General features: G+C 32.9%; 1 protein-coding gene and 1 pseudogene across 2 annotated transcripts in view; one reads left to right on the top strand and one right to left on the bottom strand.

Moving 5' to 3' along the window:
• Positions 1–6,469, bottom strand: part of LOC120611725 (natural killer cells antigen CD94-like) — a 30,230-nt gene extending 23,761 nt beyond the window's left edge. The window contains exons 1-6 of one of the 2 annotated variants that reach the window (XM_039874310.1): positions 6,292–6,469; positions 4,872–4,964; positions 4,666–4,728; positions 2,978–3,129; positions 2,029–2,132; positions 1,067–1,243 (exon numbers count right to left, since the gene is read on the bottom strand). In XM_039874310.1, the coding sequence (XP_039730244.1) occupies positions 1,123–1,243; positions 2,029–2,132; positions 2,978–3,129; positions 4,666–4,728; positions 4,872–4,964; positions 6,292–6,298 (540 nt within the window). In that variant the 5' untranslated portion in view covers positions 6,299–6,469 and the 3' untranslated portion in view covers positions 1,067–1,122. The remainder of the gene's footprint in view (positions 1–1,066; positions 1,244–2,028; positions 2,133–2,977; positions 3,130–4,665; positions 4,729–4,871; positions 4,965–6,291) is intronic. The other variant, XM_039874311.1, reaches the window with a different exon arrangement.
• A 342-nt stretch (positions 6,470–6,811) lies between these two features.
• On the top strand, positions 6,812–6,930 carry LOC120611758 (uncharacterized; annotated as a pseudogene).
• The last annotated feature ends 19,540 nt before the right edge of the window (positions 6,931–26,470 follow it).

The raw sequence follows: 26,470 nt of genomic DNA, 5'->3' as shown, positions 1-26,470 counted from the left end.
TACAAAAATGTAAACAGTTCCGGTCATGGTCCTATTATATTTATGTTTTTCAATATTTAAAAATAAGAAGTCTTTTCCTCTTCTTGGCTGTTTATATGTTGAATTTCAATTTGGATTCTTAATTATTATGATTTAAGTGCAATATAAAACAGGATAGCAAATAGAGATTTCAATACGATTTTTTAAAGATGTATATGTAACAGTTAAAAAAAAGAAAGAGGATTTTGATATCTGTGAGGTCAGGAATATCATCCAGGTCATAGAATCAAATCTCATTATATTCCCAGTCTTTCTTTGATACATTCAGAAAACCCTCAATAAAATGGGTTGCTCTCTTTCCCACACACAAAACAAGGGAATTGTTAATATTTTACATATAACTTTTAAGAAAAGGTTTTTGGAATTGATTAGAGATTAAGATTCTCACTGCAAGCGACTCTTGCTGATGGATGAGCGTAAGGCAAGAAAAATCTGTGCAGTAAAAAATCGATATTGTAAATTTATGTGAGGGCTTAGAGTCCCTTTACCCTTGCAAACTCTGAAAGCAAACACACAAGAACAACATATTTGTCCAAAGACTTACAGTTGTTGTACAGCACTCAGTGTGTTCTCCTGGGAAGCCAGGTGACACACATGAGGAAACTGTCCTATGGTACTTTCAGTTCTAAATTAAAACGTATAGGTGAATAGATATCCAGAAAGAATTAACTTTCAGAAAAGTGAGGTAGGGATGAAACTTCCCAATTAGTATGTCATACAGAGGACTGAAATGATGGTGATATATATTTTATGATGTAAATTGTTTTATTTAAATTTCTGCAGAGAAAATTCACAAGAATGTACATATGAAAAAATATGTTACATACAATATTGAACATATGTAATAAATTGAAAGTCATAAAATTCTTTATCTTCATGCTTTATAATTTTACTTGTAAGTACATAAATTTTATCAACTTTAAAACACATTGTTTCAAGTATATGAAAATTGTATAATAAAACATAATGTGAAATAGTTTACAGATCCCATAAGTAGATAGCTATTAATAATATGAGATAAACTTACCATTCTTAGTAGTACTGGACCTTACTGCTCACCCTTTTTAACTTAAAAAAATACACTTAAAAAAGCTGCTGTTTACAGATAAAATGATTTTTATATCTGCAGTATTCTTCCGAAACAGTTTTGCTTGGGTTATATGCTATGCACTTCTGTATATTTACATTTTGTGAGAGTGAAAATCTGTAATGAAAAATAAATTGTCAACATATAGGAAAAGGAAATGATAATGTTCAGGGATAATTTTTTTATTAAATGTCAAACTTTTAGAAGCATTCAAATGAATAATTAACAGACTGAGTCATTGTATTTTTTTTTATTCAATAGGCATGGTTTTCTTGAATTTAGAATACAATATTATAGAAACTTAGTTATTGTCTCAACAATCAGAAGCAGTGAAGCCATTTTATGTTCTTGCCATTGTTATTAATAGTTTTGATATATGATAAACTTTGCTTCTATTTTCTTTAAAGATTTAACTAATTTAGTCTAGAAAAATAAATCCAAGCGGAACATTTGTCATAAATTATGCTTCAAGCACCATGTTTATAAATGAAAATGAGATTCTAAGATTACAAAAATATAAAGAATAAGTCCAGAATACTTGAAACATGAGGATGCTAAGAATATTAATCTTCCCAGAATAAAGACTATAATGGCTATCCTGTTTTTCCTAGACAGTTTCTCTGTGTGTGAGCATCTGTATATGTACAACATATCCAAGTGCTTGTACCCAGACAAAAAAGTGGTCAAAAGCTCTTTTTTGGTCACAGTACACCAACTTCATTTCACATAGAGGTTCTAGATGGGGCTGAAATTGTTACTCTCTTGTATTTACTCTCTTTTCTGTATTCTCAGACTCCAGACAGGATATTTTAGCTACAGTGTTCCCAGATATTACATTCTCTGGTCAGATCTAAGGATAAACTCATAAAGAACAGAAAAGGCTCAGACTGCCAGAAACTTACAGATCTTGGGAGAAAGCAGAGCCATCCTCCCACACCCAGGCGCGATGATCTTTATTGTAGAAGAGTCCAATCCAGTAAAAAGCAATATTGGACTTTATGAAACTCTGTGGAGAAACAGAGACGAACATAGTGACCTAATTTGAATCTACTCTGGGAGTAATATACTTTTAAGAAAGTCAGTGTTCTGAATTAGATTCAGACTTTAAGTTACTCAAACTGAAATTCTTTTTAATGTCTAGTGTAGTATATATCTTACATTTTCTCACCTAAAAGTCCCATTAATTTATCTCCATAAATTATAAATTATAAAAATAGAAAATCTCGCTTCCTGAAGGAATGATAAATGTTATGAAGGGGTTAGATTTTTATGGAACACTTCCTTCACAGATTGCCAATCAAATCTGATCCCAAACCACCAGCATCTTGAGGGATAAATTTCATGGATATAACCTACTCAACCTATACTCAGCACAGGTTCTATATGTAGATGGAGAAATTTTTCACTGTTTCTGTGAATCATGTAATTATTATGACCATGCTCTCCATATTCATTCCATTTTATATTCCAGAATGATGATGAAAGCTATATAATTACGAAATAAATTATAAATTCAATTAAAGATATAAAATTTAAAAGAAGCTAGATTCTTTGAATAAAAATAATAACCTGTTATTTATTTTTTCTTTAATTTCACACTATAACATCCCTTGTATTTTATCTGGCAGGTATCTTCTTGATTTTTATTCTTCTAATATAAATCATTGAGAAATATTATATAGATTTTATGACTATTGTTTTAATGTATAAGAAATTAGTAAGTCATTATTAGTTGCAATGTAACCATCCAGTTGCTATCTCATTAGAAACTTGAAACAAATTATTCATATTACTTAGACATTATATTGTCTAAGTTCAAAAAAGTGTAGGAAATCAGAATTAAATACATACCAATTCATCTCTGTTTTTCAACTTAAGTAAACTGGAATTCTGAGAAGCACAGAAGTTCCTGCTTTCTGCCCAAGTTTTTCTTTCATTAGAAATGAAGTAACAGTTGCATTGGTACCCAATCCACTTTTCTTGACAAGGACAGCAGCCGGAGCCTTAGAAAAAAATAAAACATGAATTATGATATTGGAAATTTAATTTTAAATGTTATTTACTCATTCAAAAATCATTTATATTTTTTCTGCAAATATTCTTTGAATAACTACTATGTAGACAACAGTTCAAAGGATAATATTGTGAATGAGATAGTCACGACCCTTTTTCCTAATGGATATTATATTCTAGAGATAGAGTCAGAATTATACAATTTCCAATTATTTTGTTAATTATATTTAATGCTAATTAGGGTAATTATACACAAGAAATTCGGTGCGTTAAATCATCCTGTATCAGAGTGTAGGATGGGGAGAGGGTGGAGAGAAGAACTCTTTTTTGAAGAAGTGATCCAAAGTTGAGCTCTGGTGTGTAAATATAAGTAAATTAAATGCAAAAGACATTTAAAGAGGAAAAGGCATTTTAGCATATTTCCTGAGTCAGAAAAGAATATGGCACAATGAAAAATTTCTGACATATATTTTGGGTATTTTACTTACAAAATGAGTATAAATAAAACAATTAGTTGGCAGTTCAATCATTCAGTTTACCAGTGATAGTGCCTTGAACATACACTATCCTCCATGATAAAAGTACCTGATGGCAGGTACTAAAAGTATCTGATGGCAGGTACTAAATTTTTTTTCCAAATGAATGGTGCTGAAGTTGCAGAGTAGAATGGTGCTTACATGAATTGGGAGGTGGAGGAAATGGAGAGATGTTGACCAAAAGGTAAAAATCTTCCAGTTAGAAGATTAAGTTCTAAGGATATACTGTGACTATAGTTAATAATACGGTACTATGCACCTGTAAGTTGAAAAATAGAAGAGATTAAATGTTCTCACAACTAAAAGGAAATAGTAATTAAGTTACATGATGGAGGTATTAGGCAGTGCTATGGTGGTAATGATATTTCCATAAACAAGTGTATCAAATCAACATATTGTATACCTTAAACTTACAGAATGCTATACATTAAAAATATCTCAGTGAAACTTGGGAATACAGTAAGGAAACAAAAAATATAAATAAACTCTATAGGATCATAGAAGATGGTGGAATAACTTGGCGCACACTTGGAAAAATATATTTAAAACGCTGGTCTTTGAGCTTGCTTACAATGGATAAGCAGGGTCAGAAGTGCAGAAATCTCTGCACTATATTCTGAGTCATAGAAAAAAGATAATTGAAGTTAAAGAGATAAAGTATGAGTTATGAGCAATCACAGAAGGGTAATTAGGATTAGCTGTAATATTTATTATAATTTCTTTTTTATTCATTACTTAAAAATGACCAATTATACAGGAAAAATGTCATTTTGGGCTACTACTGACATTTATTAAATGAATAAATGATACATATAAATGTAATTTAATAATTCTTACATTAGAGAACAATGAAATGAGACTATCCTAGATTTAGTAAATAAACTTGTATTACTATATGTAATATTCCATTATGCTTCTGTGTGAAGAATACAAAAATCTGTCTATTTCATCCTCTACCAACATTAAGATTTTCCAAAGTATGGAACCTACCTTCCTGGGGTTCTAGGGTGGGTTCTGGAGATGGTGTTGGCTGACTACTTGATTTAGTGACTGCTATAGGAAACGATTAGAAATTTATTAATTAGATACAGGCTTATGAAATAATAATTTATTATACCTTTATAAATGAAACCTTTATTATTAAATGGTTTCCTCATAGTTTTGCTATTTATATGGACTTGCCTAACAATACTTACAGAGTTTCAGCAACATTCCCAAAGTAGCCATCAACACAAGGCACATTACTCCTAAGATGCCAGAAATCAACCTCCATGGGGTGATCTGAAAGCCTGTAGAGAAGGAGAGGTCAGGGAATGACTTAAAGGACAAACACTGGAGCTGAAATTTTTAAAAGCAAAAACGAGGGAGGGAGAATCCAAAAAGTTCTTTGATTTGACAACCCAACCATCTTGCCAACGAAACATTGGAAAATGAAACCATTCCCTTCAAAACTTCATCCAATACCAAAATTTTTATGAAATATACTTTGTTCTTCAGTGAGATTATCCATACCTTTTTTTCTTTACCAGCTCTGTCTCAGAAAAGCGGATTTACAGTTATTATTTTTATTGTTGTTATTGCTTTATTTTTTAATTTGACAAAGAAACCTAGAGATCTGGAATAAAAAGATATCATAGGTAACAATTTCTTTTTATGGGCTTACATAAGAAACATTTACTTTTATTTTCTCAAAAAAAAATCACAAGTTGTATGATTCCATTATGTTAATTTGAGTTAATTATGTTAATATGAGAAAATTTAGGATTTATTAATAACGTTGTTTGTCAAGCACCCAAATCAGAAATTAAATGCAAGTTTGTCTAGACTTAGAGTCTTTATTTAACATATTCTGTCGTTGTCACAATAATACTACTTGGGACTGTGTTCCCCATCTAATCTTAATGCATTCTCTGCTCTGAGAAAGGTTAGATGCTCAAGAATTTGTAGAGGCTTTTAACAGAGAAGAAAAGACATAGGAGCATCTGGACCTGGTATGATGAGAGGGCCCCTCCAACCAATGTCTGGGTAATACTTTGAGGAGCTGCATTCATTTCACAGTGTATTGAATTATTCATAAATTACCATTTTTTTATAAGAACATTACATTTTCTCATGACTAAATTAGTTGCTTATATCTTCTTCTCCTAATACAATTTAACATTAGGAGATTCTACATTAACATTAACATACTCCCAAAGAGTGTTGTCATTATCAACAGTACAATGGTGTCAGACTGTTAATCAGGGTGATTTGGGGATGTCACTACAAAGATGGTAAATTTTTAAATAACACTTTGAAGCACTGCATCTTAAATATTTGGCATTCTCTATTCCTATGCTAGAATTATGATGCTTATAATCTAAGAGTGAAAATTCAATTTCCATTCAGAATTTAGTTTCCTCTGTCAGAAGTTACTCTTTAAAACTGTTGGGAAAGTGTCACAAAATCATTTCTAGCTACAGAATGAAGAGTCAGAAAAATCAAATTAAGTTGAAAATACTGATACATGGGTAGCTTAAAAATTTCCATTTCTTTCCTTAAAGCGATTCCCTGAACTTAGCCAATAAGAATTCTGCTAATTCTTATTTTCTAATTTTATGACTCAGGCCTACATACCTGCCATGAAAAGTGTTGTCCCAACGTTGATACGGGTAAGGCACAATCTGGACTTGTTAAAGAAGAATGTTGTTGGATCTCAGAATTGACCTGGAGGCTAGAAATCAGAAAGTTATGTAAAAAGGAAAAGGAAAGGAAAATTGTACATTTAAGCAATGTTCTTCAATCATTTATTGGTGAGACACAAATATATAGTATGAACAAGAAGCAGTCAAATCACTAGCTTCTAAAATGTTCCGGAAACCACAATACAGGAAATTCTCAGTGCACTTGTGTAATGCGAATTCTCTATCAGAATAGAAGGCAAGAGAAAGATGTCTTTTTTTATGTTTGAATATCAATTATCTTTTAAAAATATTTGGAAAATTAAGAAAAGATAGGCCAAGTCATAGGTAAATTAATAATGAGAAATATTTTTAACTGACTTTGTGCTAAACAGATGAAAGAACTTGGAATATATTAGCTCATTTATTTTTGAAAATGTCTTAATAATAAAGATACATAAATATACTTATTTCAGGTCTACGGCCATGCCACCCTGAACAAGCCCAATCCCGTCTGATCTCAAAAGCTCAGCAGAGTCGGACCTGGTTAGTACTTGAATGGGAGATCATCTAGGAAGACCGGGTGCTGTAGGCGTAAAAAATAAAAAATAAGAGATTACAGACTGACAAGGTCCTTGCAATCTGTGAGGTCAACCAAGGGTTGACCTTATGAGAAAACTGAGGCAGTTACATACTTGACCAAGGTCACTAAGTTTGGAACCCAGGTGGTCTTTTTCCAGAGCACACGTTTAATGTATTTCAACCACACTTATCCCTCTGTGTGTCTATGTGTTTTATGATATTTACTTATTTTCTTTAGCAGAGACGGGTTAGTGTTTCCATCTCTTATTTTGTGCTTCTGATTGCTGCTTCACTAATCTGGCAATGGAAGGCAAAGGTCAAAAAGGTAGAACCAGAGTGACTTCCCATTTCTGTTCTATGAACACACACACACACAAACCTGAGCTCTATGACTGCCTTATCTGGTCTAGGCCTACCCTTCAGTGCCTCATTCACATGATCCTTAAAGCTTCTGTCAACACATGACTCTCCACTTTTCCTTTCCTTTCAAGTCTTTGAGCACGACTGAAGCTGCTCTATTATCCTTATTTGTACTAATATTTTAAGTACTATATATTTTACAGAGTTATCAAATTCAGATAGTATACTAATGGTTGAATTTACAAGTTTTTGTCCTCGGAAGAATAACCTTATTAATGGGAAATTGAAATGTAGGACGGATAGGCAGAATAAGTATCTTGAGAGTAGAGACCTTGGTCTCTGTTAAGTATCTGGAAATATAATCTATCATTCACCCCCATAAAAAGGAGAGCCCCCCCAAAATTTTTTATTCATATTATTTATTTTTAAGTATCATAATATTACCATAGGTAAATTTTTTCTAAAAGACACGCTTTTCAACTGAAAAAAACAAAGACTGTTATTTGATTTTTCAGTTTCCATGAAGTTAAGTATTTCCATCTTTTTAATTTGTATTGTGCGCATAGAACTGCTTTCACTGAATCACTGAAATTGCTAAAACTTAAACCCTTACCTGAGATAGTAAACATGAAAATTCATTTATCTCAACTTTATGCAAATCCAGATTGACAGAGGGAGTGTATAAACGATCCTTTGCCCACTTGAAGTTTATTCTTTTCCAGTTTTAATGTTGGACAAAGCTGAACTAGCAAAAACAACCTAATTATGCTCATTGTATGCCCCATGTAAAATTGCCTTAACTGAGTAGAAGTTTGTGATTTTGCTTTCGGCTTTAGCTTTGAGATGATACAAATTTATGAAAAAATATATAATAAGTATTATTACTACCCTTCTCACACTGACAGGACAACCTTCATTTGGAAGTTATTTTGTTTCCAGAAACATGCTTGGTGAGACTTGTATTAATCACTGGTTCTTTTTTTTTTTACTCTTAGTTCACTGACTTGGAAGTAAAAATCCATTAAATACGTGTTCAATTCAAGAACTCTAAGCTCAAGTCACTAATAAGATAACGAACCACGTGAATGTACACACTCACACACACACACACACACACTATATATATATATATATATCCACAATAATACCTATATGTATGTATGTATGTGTATATATATATATATATATATATATATATATATATATATATATATATATATACTTTTTAACCCCTCCTCTTATTCTTTCTGAACTGCCAACCCTGGTTGATTCTTTGATTCCTTCTTGTAAATATGCAGTAGAATTGTTCTTGTGCCAATGTCCCTGACACTTATCTCCACTTGGAATAGAGGCTATCATTGTCCCGTCACATCCCTCTAATTATTTGGTGAACTCAACCCAGCCCATATCTATATTAGCAGACTTTTTTCTCCTAGAACTTTTGAAAGCCTAGCTTCTCTCACACATGGTAGTCTGAAGTGCTAAGAAATTCTCACCTGAATGGGCCACAACAAACAAATCTCAGAATTTGGTGTGATCCAGCAACCTCAGCCCTAACATAAGGCAGTTCTGAACACTGGGGTTTGTCTCATTTCCCAGAATCACTCAACAATATTAAACTCTAGTCTCCTCCTCTAGTAGCTACATTCAAAGGACAGCCTTTATTACATTCTGCCTTCTGTTTTGTATTAACACTCCCTTTCCTACATGTTTCTGTCTGGAGCTTCTTCACTTAGATCTCCTGAAAACTTTGCTGTCTTCACACCAACAAATTGCAAGATTTGATATATCAATATCCCAGCCCCTTTTGCCTCTCTAATATGCAGGGACTCTTTGAGGATGCATGCTTCGAATAAAGAAATGGGTAAAAAGGTGTTCCCCATTCCTGAGACTACAAAGAACTCCCCTGACATGACAGAAAAGAGGATAAACTAGTGGTGTAGTGGTAGAGGTGGCAGAAAGATTAAAAGAAAGAAAGAGAGAGAGAGAGAGAAAGAGAGAGAGAGAGAGAGGTATAAGGGGCAGGACTGAGTGCTACTGATAGGAAGGAAACATTCTGTGAGCAGACAGAATGCATTGGGTGACTGACATCTACCAGTCAAGTCATCACTTCACTTTTTAAATATCTTGAGTTATTATAGGAAATGAGTAAACATCTGAAGGCAACTATATTATTATTAGCATGAGATAATTTCATTTTGAAGGAGGTAGCATCCATCCTATTTAATGCCTTCAGATATATGTTTCCTGCAAAATCCAATCATATTCGTAAGCACTTGGCAAAATAAAAATAAAAATAATAACAACAACAAATTAATTAAAAATCAAAATGCAATTCTAATGGTCAGGTAGAAAAGAATATTTCTGAACCTTGTTTTGGTTAGACAAAAATATCCAAGATTCATCATCAACTAGAAAGTAATAAAACATGTCTATACACTTACAAGAAAGCTGATAAAAAGTAGAAACACCAGAATGAAAAACGATTGCCCCTTGGAACAAGACCAGTGAGAACAAATAGAAAAAATAATTGTTCATTTTCATAAGTCCTTCTATATCATTGACTTTTAAAGCATATGCATGTTTTGCTTTCGAAAAAAAAGAGAGAATTGAGCAAAAGGATGAAACTCCAAAAAGCACAATTTGTAACTTATTTTAAACTTCAAATGTCTTAAAGTTGGCATTTTCTAATATACATTTATCATCCTATAACTGAAATTCATTTCTCCTACATGTCACTTTATTTAAGAGTAAAAATGGTTTTCATTTGATAGTCACAACTATCCTTATACTTTAAGAAATAAACGAAGGTGGCCCATCGTGTGGTAACATGGTGAAATCAAGCCATATGTAACTTGGTTGCAGTTTTTAGTGCTTGATGTATACAATAGATGCAAAATAAAAAATATCCAAGTTTCTGAAGATATCTGTGTAACTATTATAAAAGTGAATTTTAAAATACATGATACAATAATTAGGGAAAGTGTTTTCTGGATTTATCAGAAAAAAAAAAGACAAGTGAGTGACTCTTTTACTGAAAAGCATAAGCAAAAACATACAAGAGAAAAAGTAAAAAGTGCTGAATTAAAGTGACCAGAGCATAGATCATGTTTCTTTAGAAAAAATCTGGAAGTAATCACTGTATGACCGTAGTTTCAAAACAAGAGGTTCAAAATAAAATACAGTAAAATTAGAAAAAAAAATTAAATAATTTTTTTGATCTTTACAAGTAGAGACACATAAATTTAATCAATAACAATAGAAGTGATTTAAAATTTATTTGTGTAATATTCATTGCAATGAGATAAAATATATACTGATACATTTAATTGATTTTCTTGTTAACTCTTTCTTCATCTTTTATTTTGAAATAAATGTAGATCGACAAAAAGTTGAGAAAATAATACAATACAGGCAATTCCCTTATGCCCGTCTCTCAGTTTTCCTCAGTCATGACACACTCGAGAGTACAATGTTAAAACCAAGATATTGACATTAGTATAATTCATAGACTTCATTCAGATTTTACCAGTTTTACAAGCACTCATTTGCTTGAGTGTGTGTGTATATGTGTGTGTGCATGTATATACAATTATATACATTTCTAAATTCTTATAACCACCATTACATAATCTATGTTTTTATATTCTTGGAAATAATTACTACCAATTATTTTGTTACTATGAAGTATGGTTTTTTAAGAAAGACAAAATATATGACTGAAACTTTTCTTGTGTTTACTGATTTTCATTTTAATGAATTGGTTTAGTAGGGGAGAATTTTAACATTTACTGAGCACAGATTACATGCCTATTCTAGTGCTTAATGTAAATGTTTCATCAGGTATATGAGTATACGTTAAGTATATCAGTATATTTAATCATAGTGAAGTATTTTGGCATTTCACTATTTTACTGATGCAGAAATTTATTAATACACCAGAAATTCTCTTTTGTGCAATACTTTCTTTACTATGAAGATCATACACATATACCTAGCATTAGGAAAGCATTGAAATTTCTCCAACTTCTGAATATTTTCATCCTAGATTTAAAGATCCTGACATTATTTTAAATTAAATAGCCAGTTTCTTATTGGTATTCAGTTCCACCAATGGATTTTTCCTAAGAGCTGACTAGAACTGTGCTTTAACGGTCTTGCTCTGGCCTTCTCTAAGATATAGAGATAATTGCCTTGTAACTCAATCAAGTAAGGAAATGTTTGTCATTGGTAAAGATGCTGATTTTCAGTTCTTAATCAACACATTGTTCTAATTCGTTCTCTGATATGTGACCCAGTATCTTTGGATATTGCATTGCTGGTTTTACAAATATGATAGCATTTGCAATTTTAACTGACAGTTACAAATTCATTCATGGATATTGATCAGAAGCACTACACAAGAATCGTTTCCTTTTCTTGCATGAAAAGTACAAGAGAACTGCTTTCCATCAAAAGAAATAAACAGATAAACAAGAAATAAAACCAAAACAACAACTGATTCTGTTTCTGGTTCAAGAATAGCTTAGTCCGACTCAAGTGAAAGAAACAAAACAGTGTGAAAGTTTGGGATATACTTAGATATTTCTAAGCACTTGACTCTGCCTAGCAACTATTTTATAAAGTGAGATGTCTGCACAGAAAAAGAAGTGTTCAAATAATGGTAATCTAATTGGTAAGGCACATTTTGGATAAAACATTTGCATTCTCAGTTTGTTTAGGGTAGGGAGAGGTTTAAAAAAAACACCAGATTGGAGAAAACATGCGATTTATTTTAAAATTTTAAAAATTTCAGCCTTTAATATATGTCTCTTCTAATTAATAAGTCTCACACATGAGACTTAAGCAAAGTGTAAAAACCTCAGGTAAGAGCTGCAAAAAACTTGTTGGCTGCAGCTGTGGCTTCTCAACCCCATGTAACTGGAAACAGTTTCTCTGTGGTGAGCTGCTGGGTGGGCCTTTGGTTCTCACTCTTAAATAACATGCCATATGTGACAAATCGGTTAACTTCTTCAACTCTGAAGCTCAAGTATTTTTACTAAGTATCATTAAAATGACACTGAGCCTCTTTCTCCGTCTTTAGGCAAATATATCTACATTGTAAATCTCTATAGTCATTATCTGTTGATGAAACTTGGGAATAAAAAAAGAGACAAGTAAGAGGATTCTGTAAGAAGAATAAGACATATTAGTACTCAAACAGGAAATCATTCAGCTCAGTAAAAATCCATCAGTTCTAAGGACCTCACCTTTAACTTTTGTACTAAACTCTTATCCAGTGAGTGCAGATCAATTTGCACATTACCAAGGTCCAGTATCTTGAAATAAATCTGAGAAAAGAAAAGTCGTGTAAAGGATTATTATTAAAATTTTATAATTTGTTTTTAATTCTTTGGTACAAAACTATTCTAGAATTTATTATATTTAATCATTATCTAAAACCAGTAAAACAATTTTCAGGTTTACTATATATATCAGTTTGTGTTAGATAGTTTGCATAATTTGTTATTTAATATTCATAAATCCTATTATTAATACTATTATTCATTGAATTTTATACTTTAAGACACAGAATATAAAGGAAATAGGCTCAAAGTTAACTAGCAATGAGTCAAAGTTTTGAACTGAGTTTCTCTAAGCTTTGTCTATCTCTAATAGAACAAAATGTAGAGACACTTTGCATAATTATGAGACTATATCATTTGCTTCAATTATCTTGGTAATTATTAGTCTTTGATTTTTAAATACATAAATAACCACAGTTGTATTGGCTATATATTTACTACATAGTTATACATATGTAGTAAATATACACACACGCTTGACTACGTATTGTGTGATCTTTCTTCTGGAGGTAAAACTCAGATTTAGACAGATAATTAAACCAAGTTGTCACCATACTTGTGTATAACCTACAAGTGATTTTTAAAGTCTTAGCAAGCTTTTAGTTGCATGCTTTATTTCCTGGTTTCTGTTTTCATGTCTTTTGTCTTCAAAGAGGCATAATTTATTTTTTAAAATACCAATTTATATACACTAATATTTATTTTTGAATTCTATGGTGCTATCAGATATAATATAATTCACTTAAAGAGAATATTGGCAGCAAGGTGGATGGTCCTTTTTAAAATTTATTTGGATTTGTTCGAAGTTAGATTTCATGAGAGAAAAAGATTCTCTCTTGCTCCCTCCTGCTGTATGTGTATGTGTGTTTATATGTGTGTGAGGGCACAGGTGGTGCATGTGGTAGGAGAGATGAGAAATCTTTGACTAGGGAGATGTGGGTGCAAAATAAGCATTATAATTTAGCCATAGCAGGATATTTACTATTCACTCTAAGTGAGCATTATGATTACAATGTTCTAGGCAGTCACTAATGGCAAACGACAATGTGAATAAATGTTCACTCTTATTTTAAGATTTCTTTACAGTGAAAAAGTTAGAAAAATTTAGTACAATTTATTAATAACATAACAGAGGCGCATACACCATGCTCTGAGATGGTAAAGTTAGGGATGGTAAGTCTGCTTCATGACATGAAGTAGAAAATTAAATATGTCTTAGATGAAAAAAACTTTGTCAATGCTAAGGAATTTGATTTTATCCTGCTACGTTAGGATAATCAAAACATTTAATATCATGCATAATAAGTTTATAATTTACTTATTTTATTTGAAATTTTTCTGGGTATAATCTCTTTCAGAGGGCAGAAAATTAAAGAAGGAACAGGAGTGGACTGTATGTTGTTTAATTTCTTCCAGGTCCTTAAAATATAGTTGATTCTCTTAGTCTTTCCAGGAACTGACATGGGAAGAAAGTGAGTGTTGGCCATCGTTATCCTACTATGGAAAATTGTGAGATTGTTGATCAACATGTGAAGGCATCCAAAAAAATACTATCAGATCTTTGCTCCTCACTTGGTTGTGCCTTTAAAATGATATGCTAAATGATCTGAAACTGCCAGTAGTTCATCTGAACGATTTCATTCTTTCTCTTCAACATTAGAGAACATAATCATATTTTTCATCATATTAAAATTATACATTTTTAGGGATACAACAAAGGGACAGTTTTAATGGAAAAGTGAAGCTGATATCTGAATGTTTTCAAATAAATATTTTAAAAAGAAGTCACTGTTGTTAAGATACTTATAATTAAATTATGAAGATTTTTCCCACTGTTATGGTAACAAATGTTAATACTTGCTTTGAAAATATTTCGGGCTAAAATTGATTTACTTAAGAAATGATTGCTGGTTACATACTAACTGCCAGACACAAAAAAGAAACAAAAGTCCCTGTTTTGTGGTAGTTTTACTCTATTACCAAAGTCCAACAAAGACCACGCCTGTGTGAAAGAGTTTATCAGAAGGAGAAATATAAAACAAAGAAGGGGGATTTGAAAAGCTGGTGTATGACAAAATTTTAAATCAGACGGCTAGGGAAAGTTTCACTGTGAAAAACAGAACTGAGCAGAAGTGAAATGAACCATGTGAATAAGCGGGCAGGCAGCTGGAAGAGAAAGCACCAAATGCTCTGTGGCTTCCACTGTTGAGTTGCAACGTTCTTTTGGCTCCTTTATTGAAATAGACCTCAAACTGCTACTAGGAAATGTATAATCCAATTCTGGCTGTGCTTGCTTGTTCTAAATCTAACGATACTATGAAAGAATGGCCAAAATTCAGTCAAAATTCCTGAATTATTTTATATTTATTAGAGATTGTATGTTTCCAAACAGACAAACCTACTTTTAATCAGAAATATTCAACATCTGTACTCGAGCTTTTTGACAGCAAATATATATCCAACTTCTTGATGTTTTACAAGTAACAAAATATCAGTTACAAAAAATAAAAGCAGATGGTTGCAGGGAGGGGTGGGCTACAACTGATATATTTCTAAACTTTTGTCAATTTTAACTTTATATTAAGCTAAACAGACAAATGAATATCCTTATAACAACAGAAATTAATAGCCACAGGACGACTAGTTTTCACTAAGGAGTATTGCCTACAAGGACTGATTAGGGCATCTTCCCCGTACTTGAAATAGAAAGAAAGGAAAAGTTATTCACCTTTTAACCCCCTTCCTGCTTCTAGGACTGGGTATAGTCATGCACTTCTGAGAGAGATCCGTCATGGCTCTCTGGAAAGGCCAGGCTATTATATTGTCCTTTGCCCTGAATGAATTGCTCAACAAGAACCTCTGAGTCACTCTTCTAGCACTAAAGGAAATTTCAGGAGATTTAGGAGAGTGGCTGCATGTGAATAAGAACTGGGCCAGTGTTCCCTAATTTCAGAGCTGGAGTACAATGAAAACAGACAAGCATGAGCAAAGATAAGATAAGAGTGTCGCTTATGGTATGAACACCAGATGTCATCTTGAAGCACAAAAGTGTTTCCAAATTAGAGTCCATATAGTTATGTACAGTGTCCAATCATCTCAGTGAGCTTGAGAAGTATGCTGTGAAAGGCAAGCAATGTCTTTAGTGGCTGCCACCATTAAATGTATCCGCATGCTGGCAGTGACAGTAATGCACTTACTTCAATTTACAATGTCCAGCATAACTGGAGCTATGGTGGCCCTTTTGTCAATAAGGACATGAAGTCTTCAATAAGTCCTGAAATAAACTTTCAGAGTGTCCTTTGTTCTGTTTCTTCCCTTAAGACGTATATGGCTTGAGAAGGACTAATCTATCCCCCTGTGGACATGGTATTGGCTCTTCCAACTCTTCATTAGCTAAGATGTTAAACCAATTTATTACCTCAAATTTCTATTTTTCAGCGATCCTCTGCCCTATGAGCCCGTAATCCCAAGATATATTTCTCATGATCACCTATTATTGGCCACACTTCCCCTGAGTGCTCACTATTGTTTCCCCACAAGGAAATGCTTCCTACTTCCAACGTGGATGCAAAAAAGCACTTGTTCCATTTCCAAACGGCCGTATCTCAGGAAGGAGTAGTTTCTGTCCCATGTTGGGCACTAACTTCTCCAGTAACAAAATAAGACAAACACCACAAGTGGTGCATGATACAACTCAAAGAAACTCAGGGATAGTAGGATATATGCAGTGCCTCAGACTCTGTCTGGTAATACACAGGGAGGTATGCTTAGTCGGGCTCAACTAAAGCCATTAGAAATAGCGCTACAGGAAGGCGATCCTGATTCCATTCAGTCATACATTTATAGAGAAGCCGAGGATGTCAGGATGCATCTAACCTGAGCTAGATCTACCAGGTCATACTGTGGACTAACACTCAGAAATATACTTAAAATAATTAGTAAAAAAAAAAAAAAGTCAATAGTAAAAAAAATCTTTGTCACAGGTATAAAAGATACATTACAAAATACAAGAGAAACACATCAAAGGGTTGTGTTAAAATGTTTGAGGTGACAAATTAGGTTTTATTATTTCTTCTCACATATCAATTTATATCATTTTGAATACTTTTCAGCTCCAGATTTAAACTTCGATATATAAAAACACTGATTTGGTCCTTGAAAATATCTAAAGTATGAAATAAATAATTAGCTAATAAAGTATTTATATACATTAAAATATTTATTCTTAAGAATAGTTTCCAAAAATAATTTAATGTTTAAACATATAAATACATTCTCAGAAACTTTAGGATATATATATACACACATACTCATTGGACAGAGGCCATTAATTACAGTATGTTTGAAGATTAAACTTTATTGGAAATGATGTCTGGATTCTGCATGGCCCTGGCCCTTTGAGTCAGAAATCATCTTTGGCTCAACACACTCTATGTGGGTAAAAGGTACTGTACAGTACAGAGTATTTCCAACCACAGACTCGATGCTGCTGGAAATAACATTTAACATCTACAGTAGCCTTGCTATGACCACACAATCTTGGAGATGAGGTGAATGGGTATTGGGCAGAGGAAATAGCACATCTGATAAAAAGAAAATGCCACAGAAAAATATAGTGAGACTTGACGCAGTTTATTTGGTCAAAGAACAGAAGATAAAGTTTAAGGAGAGAAAAGAAACCAAAAGTGAGGTGTACCATCTAAAAGTGGGTGATGATTATCACTTTAACTGTCATTATCTGTGTCATTATCATTTAGATAAGCTTGACCACAGGAAGTGACTCTGAATTCATAATTATGACAGCATTATTCACTAAGAGAAGAGGAAGAAAGAAAAAGAGCCAATAACAACAACAAAAGATGAGGACCAAAAGCCTAGATTAGACCATAATTACTAAAGCTATATTTCGCATGAGATTTTTTTTCACCTAGAATTTTCCTCTAACAGAGTTCTTGGAGGTAGCATATTTTGTAGATGAAAATAATGAATAAGAACACAAAAAACAACTCTTAAGCTACTATGGAGAAAGGTGTTAAATAATACCATAAGAAAATTATTGGGGTGCCTGTTGTCTAGTTTTGATTCTTCCCTCTGACCAAAGACACTGTATACCCAGTAGAAGCTAGAAGTCCAAAAAAACTTATAGCGCTGGTATCAAGTTTTCAGCAGTGCTGAATATATTCCTTGCTTCACCCAGCTCCTCAGGTCTGCCAGCGTTCCTTGTCTTGTGGTTGCATCACTTGAATTTCTGCTTCATGGTTACAGGGCCTTCTTTGTCCCATTGGACTCAAATTCCCTTGGCCTCTCTCTTATACAAACACCTGTGATTACATTTCAAGCCCACCCAGAAAATCCAGCCTGCTCTCCCCATCTCAAGATTCTTACCTTCATCACTTCTGTAAAGTTCTTTTTGTCATATAAGGTAATATTTACAGTTTCCAGTGGTTGTGACCTAAATATTTTAGAGGTGATAACTCAGCCTACCACAAAGCCCAGGATGCCGATAGGGTGCTCCCTGTCCTCCGGGAGCCCTCTTTTAGTCTAATGGAAACACTTAGACAGTTTATCCCAGTATTGTAGACAGGTGATATGTTTCCAGTGGAGCTTTCACTACTCTGTCATCATCAGCCACTTCAATGGCATGATTCTGGTTTTTTTTTATTTATAAAGCTACTTTCACATGCATGCTTCATGCCTCTTTGCTGCATTCTATGTACCTGGTAGCTAAAAAATCAACCACATTATTCAGGCTTCCTTGCCTTCTGGTTTCTGGCTGGTGTCAGTCATTGGGAAACATTGACAGGAGATCAGAAGGAGAGAGGAGGAAGTGGACAAAATATTTAATTCTCCAGCTTCCTCCTTGAATGGTCAGTCCTGGCAGTGGCAAGAATCTCTTCTATGAGTTCTTGATATCTTCTAACACTCAACAGTAGATCACAATGTGATCACTACCCTCAGGCCCCACACAATGTTGCCTAGAATATATGTAGCTTTAAAAAAATCTACTTGATTTACTTAATTTATTAGGAAAAAAAGTTCTGATAAAGTCCTCTGTGGTAATTTTCTAGAACATTGGCTGCTAAAACATATTTGCTATATACTTACTAAATAAATAAACCATCTCTATTTTGATGAGGCCCATGTTGCCTTTTTTTTTTTTGAAAGAATATTAGATTTTCTTCTGCATTAATCTAGTGGTTATTTTTAGTTTATGTATCATGCATCTAATCAACACACTATAGATATATAAAGGTGTTGCTGACATATCCACTCACCGTACACTCTTTTGCACAAAATATTTCCAACCACAGTGTTGCTAGCACTGAAATGACATTATGACATTTAGCACCTTGACCACTCTTGATGCTCTTGTAATGATTCTTGGGGACCCAAGGGTGGGTTTGGGGGTGGTTATGAGAAAGGAGAATAAAATTTCAGATTAAAAAATAAAGTCCTACTGCAAAATATATTAGGAGCAAAACCCCTATAAAACCTGTGTAACTGGCCAAAAAGCAGTAAATTTAACTTAAAGGAAGAAGATGAAATCAAAACTGAGATTTACAAGCTCGAATGTGAGAAGCACGACCGTTTTAACTTTCACATTAGTGTCCTTAACAATTAGACACACAGGATCACAGCCAATGGAGACACATGAAAATAACAAGCCTGGAAAAATATTTGATGTGATGAGAATAAGAAATAAGATGAGGATGAAAAAAATCACTGATGCAAATCATACATATGATTATGTAAATGTCATACTCATGTTCTAAATATGTATTTCTTGGAGATTTTTTTTCAGTCAGGTATTAATAGGTAACATATTTTGTAAACAGAAATAATGATCAAGTAAATGCGTATATGAGCTGCTTACACACTGCCTATTTATATAAAACAGAATCTTTTTTAATCTTGTACTTCTTAAAAAAATAAAACAGCATGGGATGAGAAAGTATTCAGAAAACACATTCAGACACTCATATTAAAGAAACAGAAAGCTAGACCATGATAAAAATAATTTTTGAAATTATAAATTAATATAAGCATGATTTGCAGAACATATTGAAATAAGCAGTTCATTCTCAGCAATCAGTAGTGAAAACTATACTTAAATGGCCATTTTAGAAAGAATGTAGTTTAAAACTAAGGAATTATTTTTTGAATAATACTAAAGGTTTTTAAATCCATGGTTAACATAAAACACAGCCTATATGAGATACACAAGAGAAGCAACAGTGCCAGAAAATAAAGAGAAATCAAGACAGCACTAGTTCAGGGTTGTTCTTATACATAATATATGGTTCAAGAGGAAGTGAGAAAGGTAGAGGCAGACATTTCTTTTGTGTATTTTTCAGGAAGTCACACCAAAGCTCAATCATTCCAGTACCTATCCAGTATTTTATGGAGATCTATCAAATACTTTAAATATTAGCCATTTTGAGTGGTTTTATAATAAAATATATACTATCGTCAGGCTGCAAATGGCCTGGAAAGCTGAAAACTTGATACAGATTATTTTCATGGGCCAAAATGGCTTGGCCAGAGTTGGTTAATTAGACTAGAAAGTAACACCATTGCTTAGAAAAATGGTGACAGCAGTGAGTCACCACTAACCCCAGGAGGAAGTCAAACATCCAATATAGTTACTCTGCCAGGAGTGGATGGGGCAATGCCCTGTGGGTTGTGGTCTCCTCCACCAGAAAATGAGAGGATCAACTTGGGATGGTTTCATAAGTCTGGCATGCAGTGGTAGACTCTGGATCAGAAAGAGTGCTTTACTTCATGCCAGTCTACGATGGCACAGTGTTGTCATGTCCAGTACGATGCTGGATCCAGGCAGTGCAGACTCAACCAACAAGTTGGCTCTAATCATTCTCATCAAAAAATGTGGACATGTACATGAGAAACACATACAGTTAAATCAGTAGCTGTATATTTTTTCTATCATTTATAGACTAGAGGAGGAGTGTTTTAGATTTGCCAGGGTTGGTTTCCAAATCTAGTCACTACAGGTAGGCCCCTGGCAACAATCCATCTACAAGTCAATAAAAAGACATAATGAGATTTATCTAGAGAAATATTGGCTAAAGCTATGAGAATGGTTTTGAGTTCTACCAACTAAACATAGTGACTGTGTGAATTTCCATTCTGCATATCTGGCTGTTTGCCAAAATAGGTACATCTGTATCAGATTTCAAATAGTCAAGTTATCAGTGAACCAGTCCTAAGCATTTGGGAGACCTCTGTGACTCAAGAGATCCACTGAGATCATTACTTTTATTAAGGTGATAGAGTTGGAGATAAAGTTTCTAAAAAAGAGTTAGGTGACCCTTTTCTGGGTAAAAATGAGACACTACTGGAAGCAGGTTAGCTCTGTTCTTGAATATAACAACTCAATATGATCAAGAAAGCTTGTCACACCATTATTGTTGAGTCCAAGTTGTATCACCCCAAAATGGAAATGTCAGGCCAGAGAGTAACAAGGCCCTATTGTTCGTGTTCCATTTTTATAAGAAAATTTGACTTAGAGCAAATTAATAGCTATTTTTCAAAAGAAATGTAAAAGATAACCATGTGAGGGAGACAATCAATTTATATCCTCAAGCAATACCTTCAGGTGGAGCTTCCCTCCTTTGCTAAAAGATTCCATTCAGCAAAATCATCAGTTGCAGAAAGTTCTCTTTCCAAGTGCTAATTAAGGTTGCAAGGCTACAAAGGTGGAAAGCATGCTCCCGCTTGCCAGGCTACTACCAAAAAGCACCCAAAGAGCACTGATTTGCAGGTTAATTTATCAGGAAGAATACCCAGTACTTTCTCCAACACCCAATAAGATGCCTGGGCCTCCTTGTTGCAGGTACGAGTAGAGGTGAAGACACAGCAATGTTTCTTTGACTTCTGGAGGAATTAAGTATGGTGAATCAGTCAGTCCACATTGTTCCAAGAAACATTACTTGGAGAGAAGATTCCTGAATTCTGTGGGTGTTCATCAGTTTCTTCATACTTGCCCCAGTGGGTGATATATAATACCATTTTAACAAGGACTAGGGAGACCACAACTTTGAATAGAAAGAAGTTTCCTTCTTAAATTATAATTATAAATTAGCAGAAAATGCTTCCAATTGGCATTACGAAGAAGAAGGAGGAGGAGGAGGAGAAGGAGGAAGGGAAAGGGAAAGGGGGGGGGGGGGAGGGGGAGGGGAGAAGAAGAAACAAGAGGGTAGACCTAAAAACGAGAGTTAAAATCTAGATGTATAAGACTGAATATTTTTATAAAGCATATTTTGTTAAGTCAAACTACATTTCTGTTAAAGCTAAGACTAAGGACCTGGGATGTGGTTAAGGAGTATTTGGCAGGATTTCTGATGAGCTGCACTTGACGTACAATTGACAGCTAAGGTGGTGGTTAGAGGATGATGCTCTTGAGTACAAAATGTCTTAATTAGTGTGACTATGTAACTACACTAAGGTTATACAACATTTTAAAAATATAATATAACCTTAACACAACCAAAGAAGTGTATTGCAGAAGTCACCAACAGAATAAGAATGAAAGTTAATTCTATATGAAACTTTGGACAATTCCCTTCTCCCTATTCCTAGCTTTCTTAAGGAGTAATTGGTAAAACACCTATTTCGGTTATCACCTACTGCACTTGCTTATGCTACAGATTTCTTTACCTTACCCCGGACTTAGTGAGTCACAATATCTGTGGTGAAACATGAGAATCTGAATTTTTAGTAGGCATTACAGGAAATCCTTGAGAATAATTAAGATTGGAAAGCACTCTTCTGATTCTATAAACTTTCACCTATGTTCAATTAATTTTAACATTATTTTCTAGCATGAGACCATCTAGTCAAAAGAGATTAAGTATCTTCATTTTTTCAAATAGACATTTATTTTCTAAATGTGGCAATTTAACTACTGTCTTAGCATAAGGGTAAACAAACTAAATCAGCTTCCCTCAGATTACAGAAAGGAAGAATTTTTTCCTGAAATAGCTTCCCTGAAGCCAGTCTTCATGTGAATTTTTAGGCTGCCTCTCTAATTAAAAAGATCACCAGGCCACGATTTTATTTTTTATATATTTTTTGTTGTTTTCCAGTTTATTGAGATATAATTGATAGATACAATTGATAGACATAATTGATAGATAACATTATATTATCTAAGGTATAATGGTTTAATATATGTATACATTACAAAATAATCACCATATATAAGTTAACATCCATCACTTCACATAGTTACAAATTATTTCCTTTGTGATGAGGGCTTTTACAATCTTCTCTGTTAGCAACCATCAAATATACAATATTGCGTTGTGCATTACATCCCCAGGATTTATTTTCCGTATAACTGAAAGTTTGTACCTTTTGACCACCTTCACTCACTCCTCTCACTCACCATGCCCCACTTCTGACAACAAATCTGATCTGTTTCTTTTTTTTTTTTAAGATTCCACATATAAGTGAGATTATTCAGTTATAGACTATTTATCTTACTCTGTCTAATTTATTTCACTTAGTATAATGCCTTCAAAGTTCATCCATATTGTCCCAATTGGCACGATTTCCTTCTTCTTTAAGGCTGGTTTGTATTACATTGTGTATATATGTATATCACATTTCTAAAAATCTATTCATTTGTCCGTGGACACTTAGGTTGTTTCATGCCTTGGCTATTATAAGTAATGCTGCAATGAACATAGGGGTGAAGATAACGCTTCAGGACAGTGATTTTGTTTCCTACCAACATATACCCAGAAGTGGAATTGCTGAATCATATGGTAGTTCTATCTTTAACTTTTCTTGTGTTTACATCTATAAGTTTTATGATTTCAGGTTTTACATTTGTCTTTAATCCATTTTGAGATAATTTTTGTAAGTAGTGTAAAATAGGGGTCTACTTTTACTCTTTTGCATGTGGATATCCAATTTCCTAAGCACCATTTATTGAAGAGACTGTCTTTTCTGAATTGAGTGTTCTTGGCTCCCTTATCAAATATTAATTGACCGTATATGCAAGGGTATATTTCTGGGCTCTCAATTCTGTCCCATTGATCTATGTGTCCATTTTTATGCCAGTACCATATTTTTGATTACCATTGCTTCTAATATAGTTTCAAATCAGAAAGTATGCCTTTTTAGTATGGACAGTATTAATTCTTCCAATCCATGAACATGAGATATCTTTCCATTTATAGGCATACTTCAGAGATATTGTGTGTTCAGTTCCATACAACCACAATAAAGTGAATGTTGTAATAAAGAGAGTCACAGATTTTTTTCTTGGATTTCCAGTGCATAGAAAAGTCGTTTACACTGTACTGTAGTCTAAGTGTGCCATAGCCTCATGTCTAAGAAAACAATGTATATACCATAATTTAAAAAACACTTTATTTCCCAAAATGTTAACCATCATCTGAGCCTTCAGCAAATAATCTTTTCATTGTCTGAGCATCTTGCTTAGATGTTGATGAAAATGCAATATCTGTGAAGTACAAAAAAATGAAGTATGGCCACATTTGTAACTTTTTAAACATTTTTCATTGATGTTAGAGTAGAACTTTTACCTCCTTGGTTAAATTATTTCTAAGTATTTTATTGTTTTTGATGCTATCGCAAATGGCATTTTATTTCTTTTCAGATCATTTGTTGTTACTGGATACAAATGCTACTGATATTATTTGTATATTAATTTTGTATCCAGCAACTTTACTGAATTCATTGATCAAATCTAATAGGTTTATAGTGGAGTCTTCAGGATTTCTTATTATTTTATTAATATCATCTTCTTGCTTTCTAATTCTGATGCCTTTTGTATCTTTTTCTGGCCTGATTGCTCTGTCTAGGACTTACATTACTATGTCAAATAAAAATGGTGAGAGTGGACACCTTTGTCTTGTTCCTAATCTTGGAGAAAAATCTTTCAACCTTTCACTATTGAGTATGATGTTAGCTGTAGGCTTGTCGTATATAGATTTCATTATATTGAAGTATGCTCATTCTATACCTAATTTGTTAAGGTTTTTTTTTTTTATTATCATGAACCAGTCAAATTTTGTCCAATGCTTTTTCTGCATCTGTTGAGATGATCATACTATTTTTAGTTTTATTAATATAATGTTTTACATGTATTATGATTAAAGTGTAGCCATTCCTTTTACCCTTCTAATTCAGTCCTTCGTCTCTGCAGTCCAAGTGAGTGCTTCATTCTTACCCTCATGTTCTAGGATTTTCACAATAGTGTCTAATCTGTGGATAGTTTCTAGCTGGTCTTTGAGGAGAACTGAAGTCAGGAATGACTTATGTTTCCATCTTGATGACATCATTCCCTCCTAATTTTTTTTTAAAATGTCGAAATTTTACTAATATTTCTTTGTCGGCTAGCAGAAGAACATGTAAATATGATCTAGAACAACTAATTTCATCCCAGGCTTAACAGGTTTTTGGAAATAAATTAGTGAGGAAGATGAGAATTTCAGAGCCATAAACACACTAAAAAAATTAAGCACACAAGTAAACAAGAAATCTAAGAAAAAAACAGCAAGAACAAAAAGACAGCAGTAGATGTTTACCATACTATTATTGCAATAATCAGACACATTATATAAATTAACTATCTTTACTATGTTTAAATAAATATAAGACAAATTTGGAAATGTGTTTAAATAACAAGAAACTTTTTAAAATAACCAAGTAGATTTAAAATCATACTAAATAGGATTTCTGAAAAAAGATAAAATATTGAATAAAGCCATCATCTACTTAGATAGAGATGAAGAATTAACTAAATGGAAGACATTTCTGAAGCTTCTTTTCAAAATATAGAACACAGAGACAGAAAGAAATTTAAAAAAAAAATAAGTTTATGAAGCAACTTATATAAATTGCTAAAAGTGGCATTCCAGAAAGAGTGAAGAGAGAAAGGAGCAGGTGTGCTCTCTGTGAAATTAATAATAAAGACTTTTCCAATTCAGTGATAACAAGACATCAACTTATAGATTTATGAAGTCTAACTAACATTAATCAGGGTAAAGAAAGAAAGAAAAAAGTTCACAATAGTACATATTATAGTAAAAACTGAAAAACGTCAAAACAATACATTTCCAAAGCAGTACTAGGGAAACAACAATTACTGCAAATAGCATTCGATATTTTTGGTCTGCTTGAAGTATCGGAGGTATGTTAAAATTTCCCCAAAGGATTGAGGTTTGTTTATTGCTCCTTCTATATATATGCATACCATTTACCCTTACAATATTTTAAAGTTATATTAAAAGATTATATTAAAACTGTAATACATTATTGTTGAATCAAAATATTTATTATTATTAAGAAACCCATCTAAATACCACATTTTCCATTAAAGTATATTTTGTCAGGTATTAAGAACTATGATTGCTTTAATTTAATGTGTTTACATTATAGTATATATTTTAATCTTTTATTTCATCCATTACACATTCTTATCTATTAGGCGTTACTTTAGTAAATAACACGTGACATTTACTTTTTTAAAAAAAGTATGATTTTTTTATCTTTTTACTGGAGCATTTAGAGGGTTCACATTTACTGTGATGCATTTTATTTTTAATCAATATCATAATTCTGTGCTTTCTATTTGTCTTATCTATTCTTGGGTTCCCCTTCCCTTTCTTGCTTTTTTGGGATTTATTATTATTTTTTTTAATCAATCTATGTTTTCCTCTAAAATTTTTGAAGTTATATTTTCTTTCCATCCTTTCAGTATTTACTCTAGAATTTAATACATGTGTACTAAAATTATTAATACTGCTCTACGGTCTCCCAGTCTAATTATATACATTTGCTTTGAAGTTTATT

Source organism: Pteropus medius, unplaced genomic scaffold (assembly GCF_902729225.1).
Source record: "Pteropus medius unplaced genomic scaffold, Ma_sr-lr_union100, whole genome shotgun sequence".
NCBI classification, from domain to species: domain Eukaryota; kingdom Metazoa; phylum Chordata; class Mammalia; order Chiroptera; family Pteropodidae; genus Pteropus; species Pteropus medius.
Note: the sequence above shows the minus strand (reverse complement) of the source record. Positions and strands in the feature narration are given on the sequence as shown.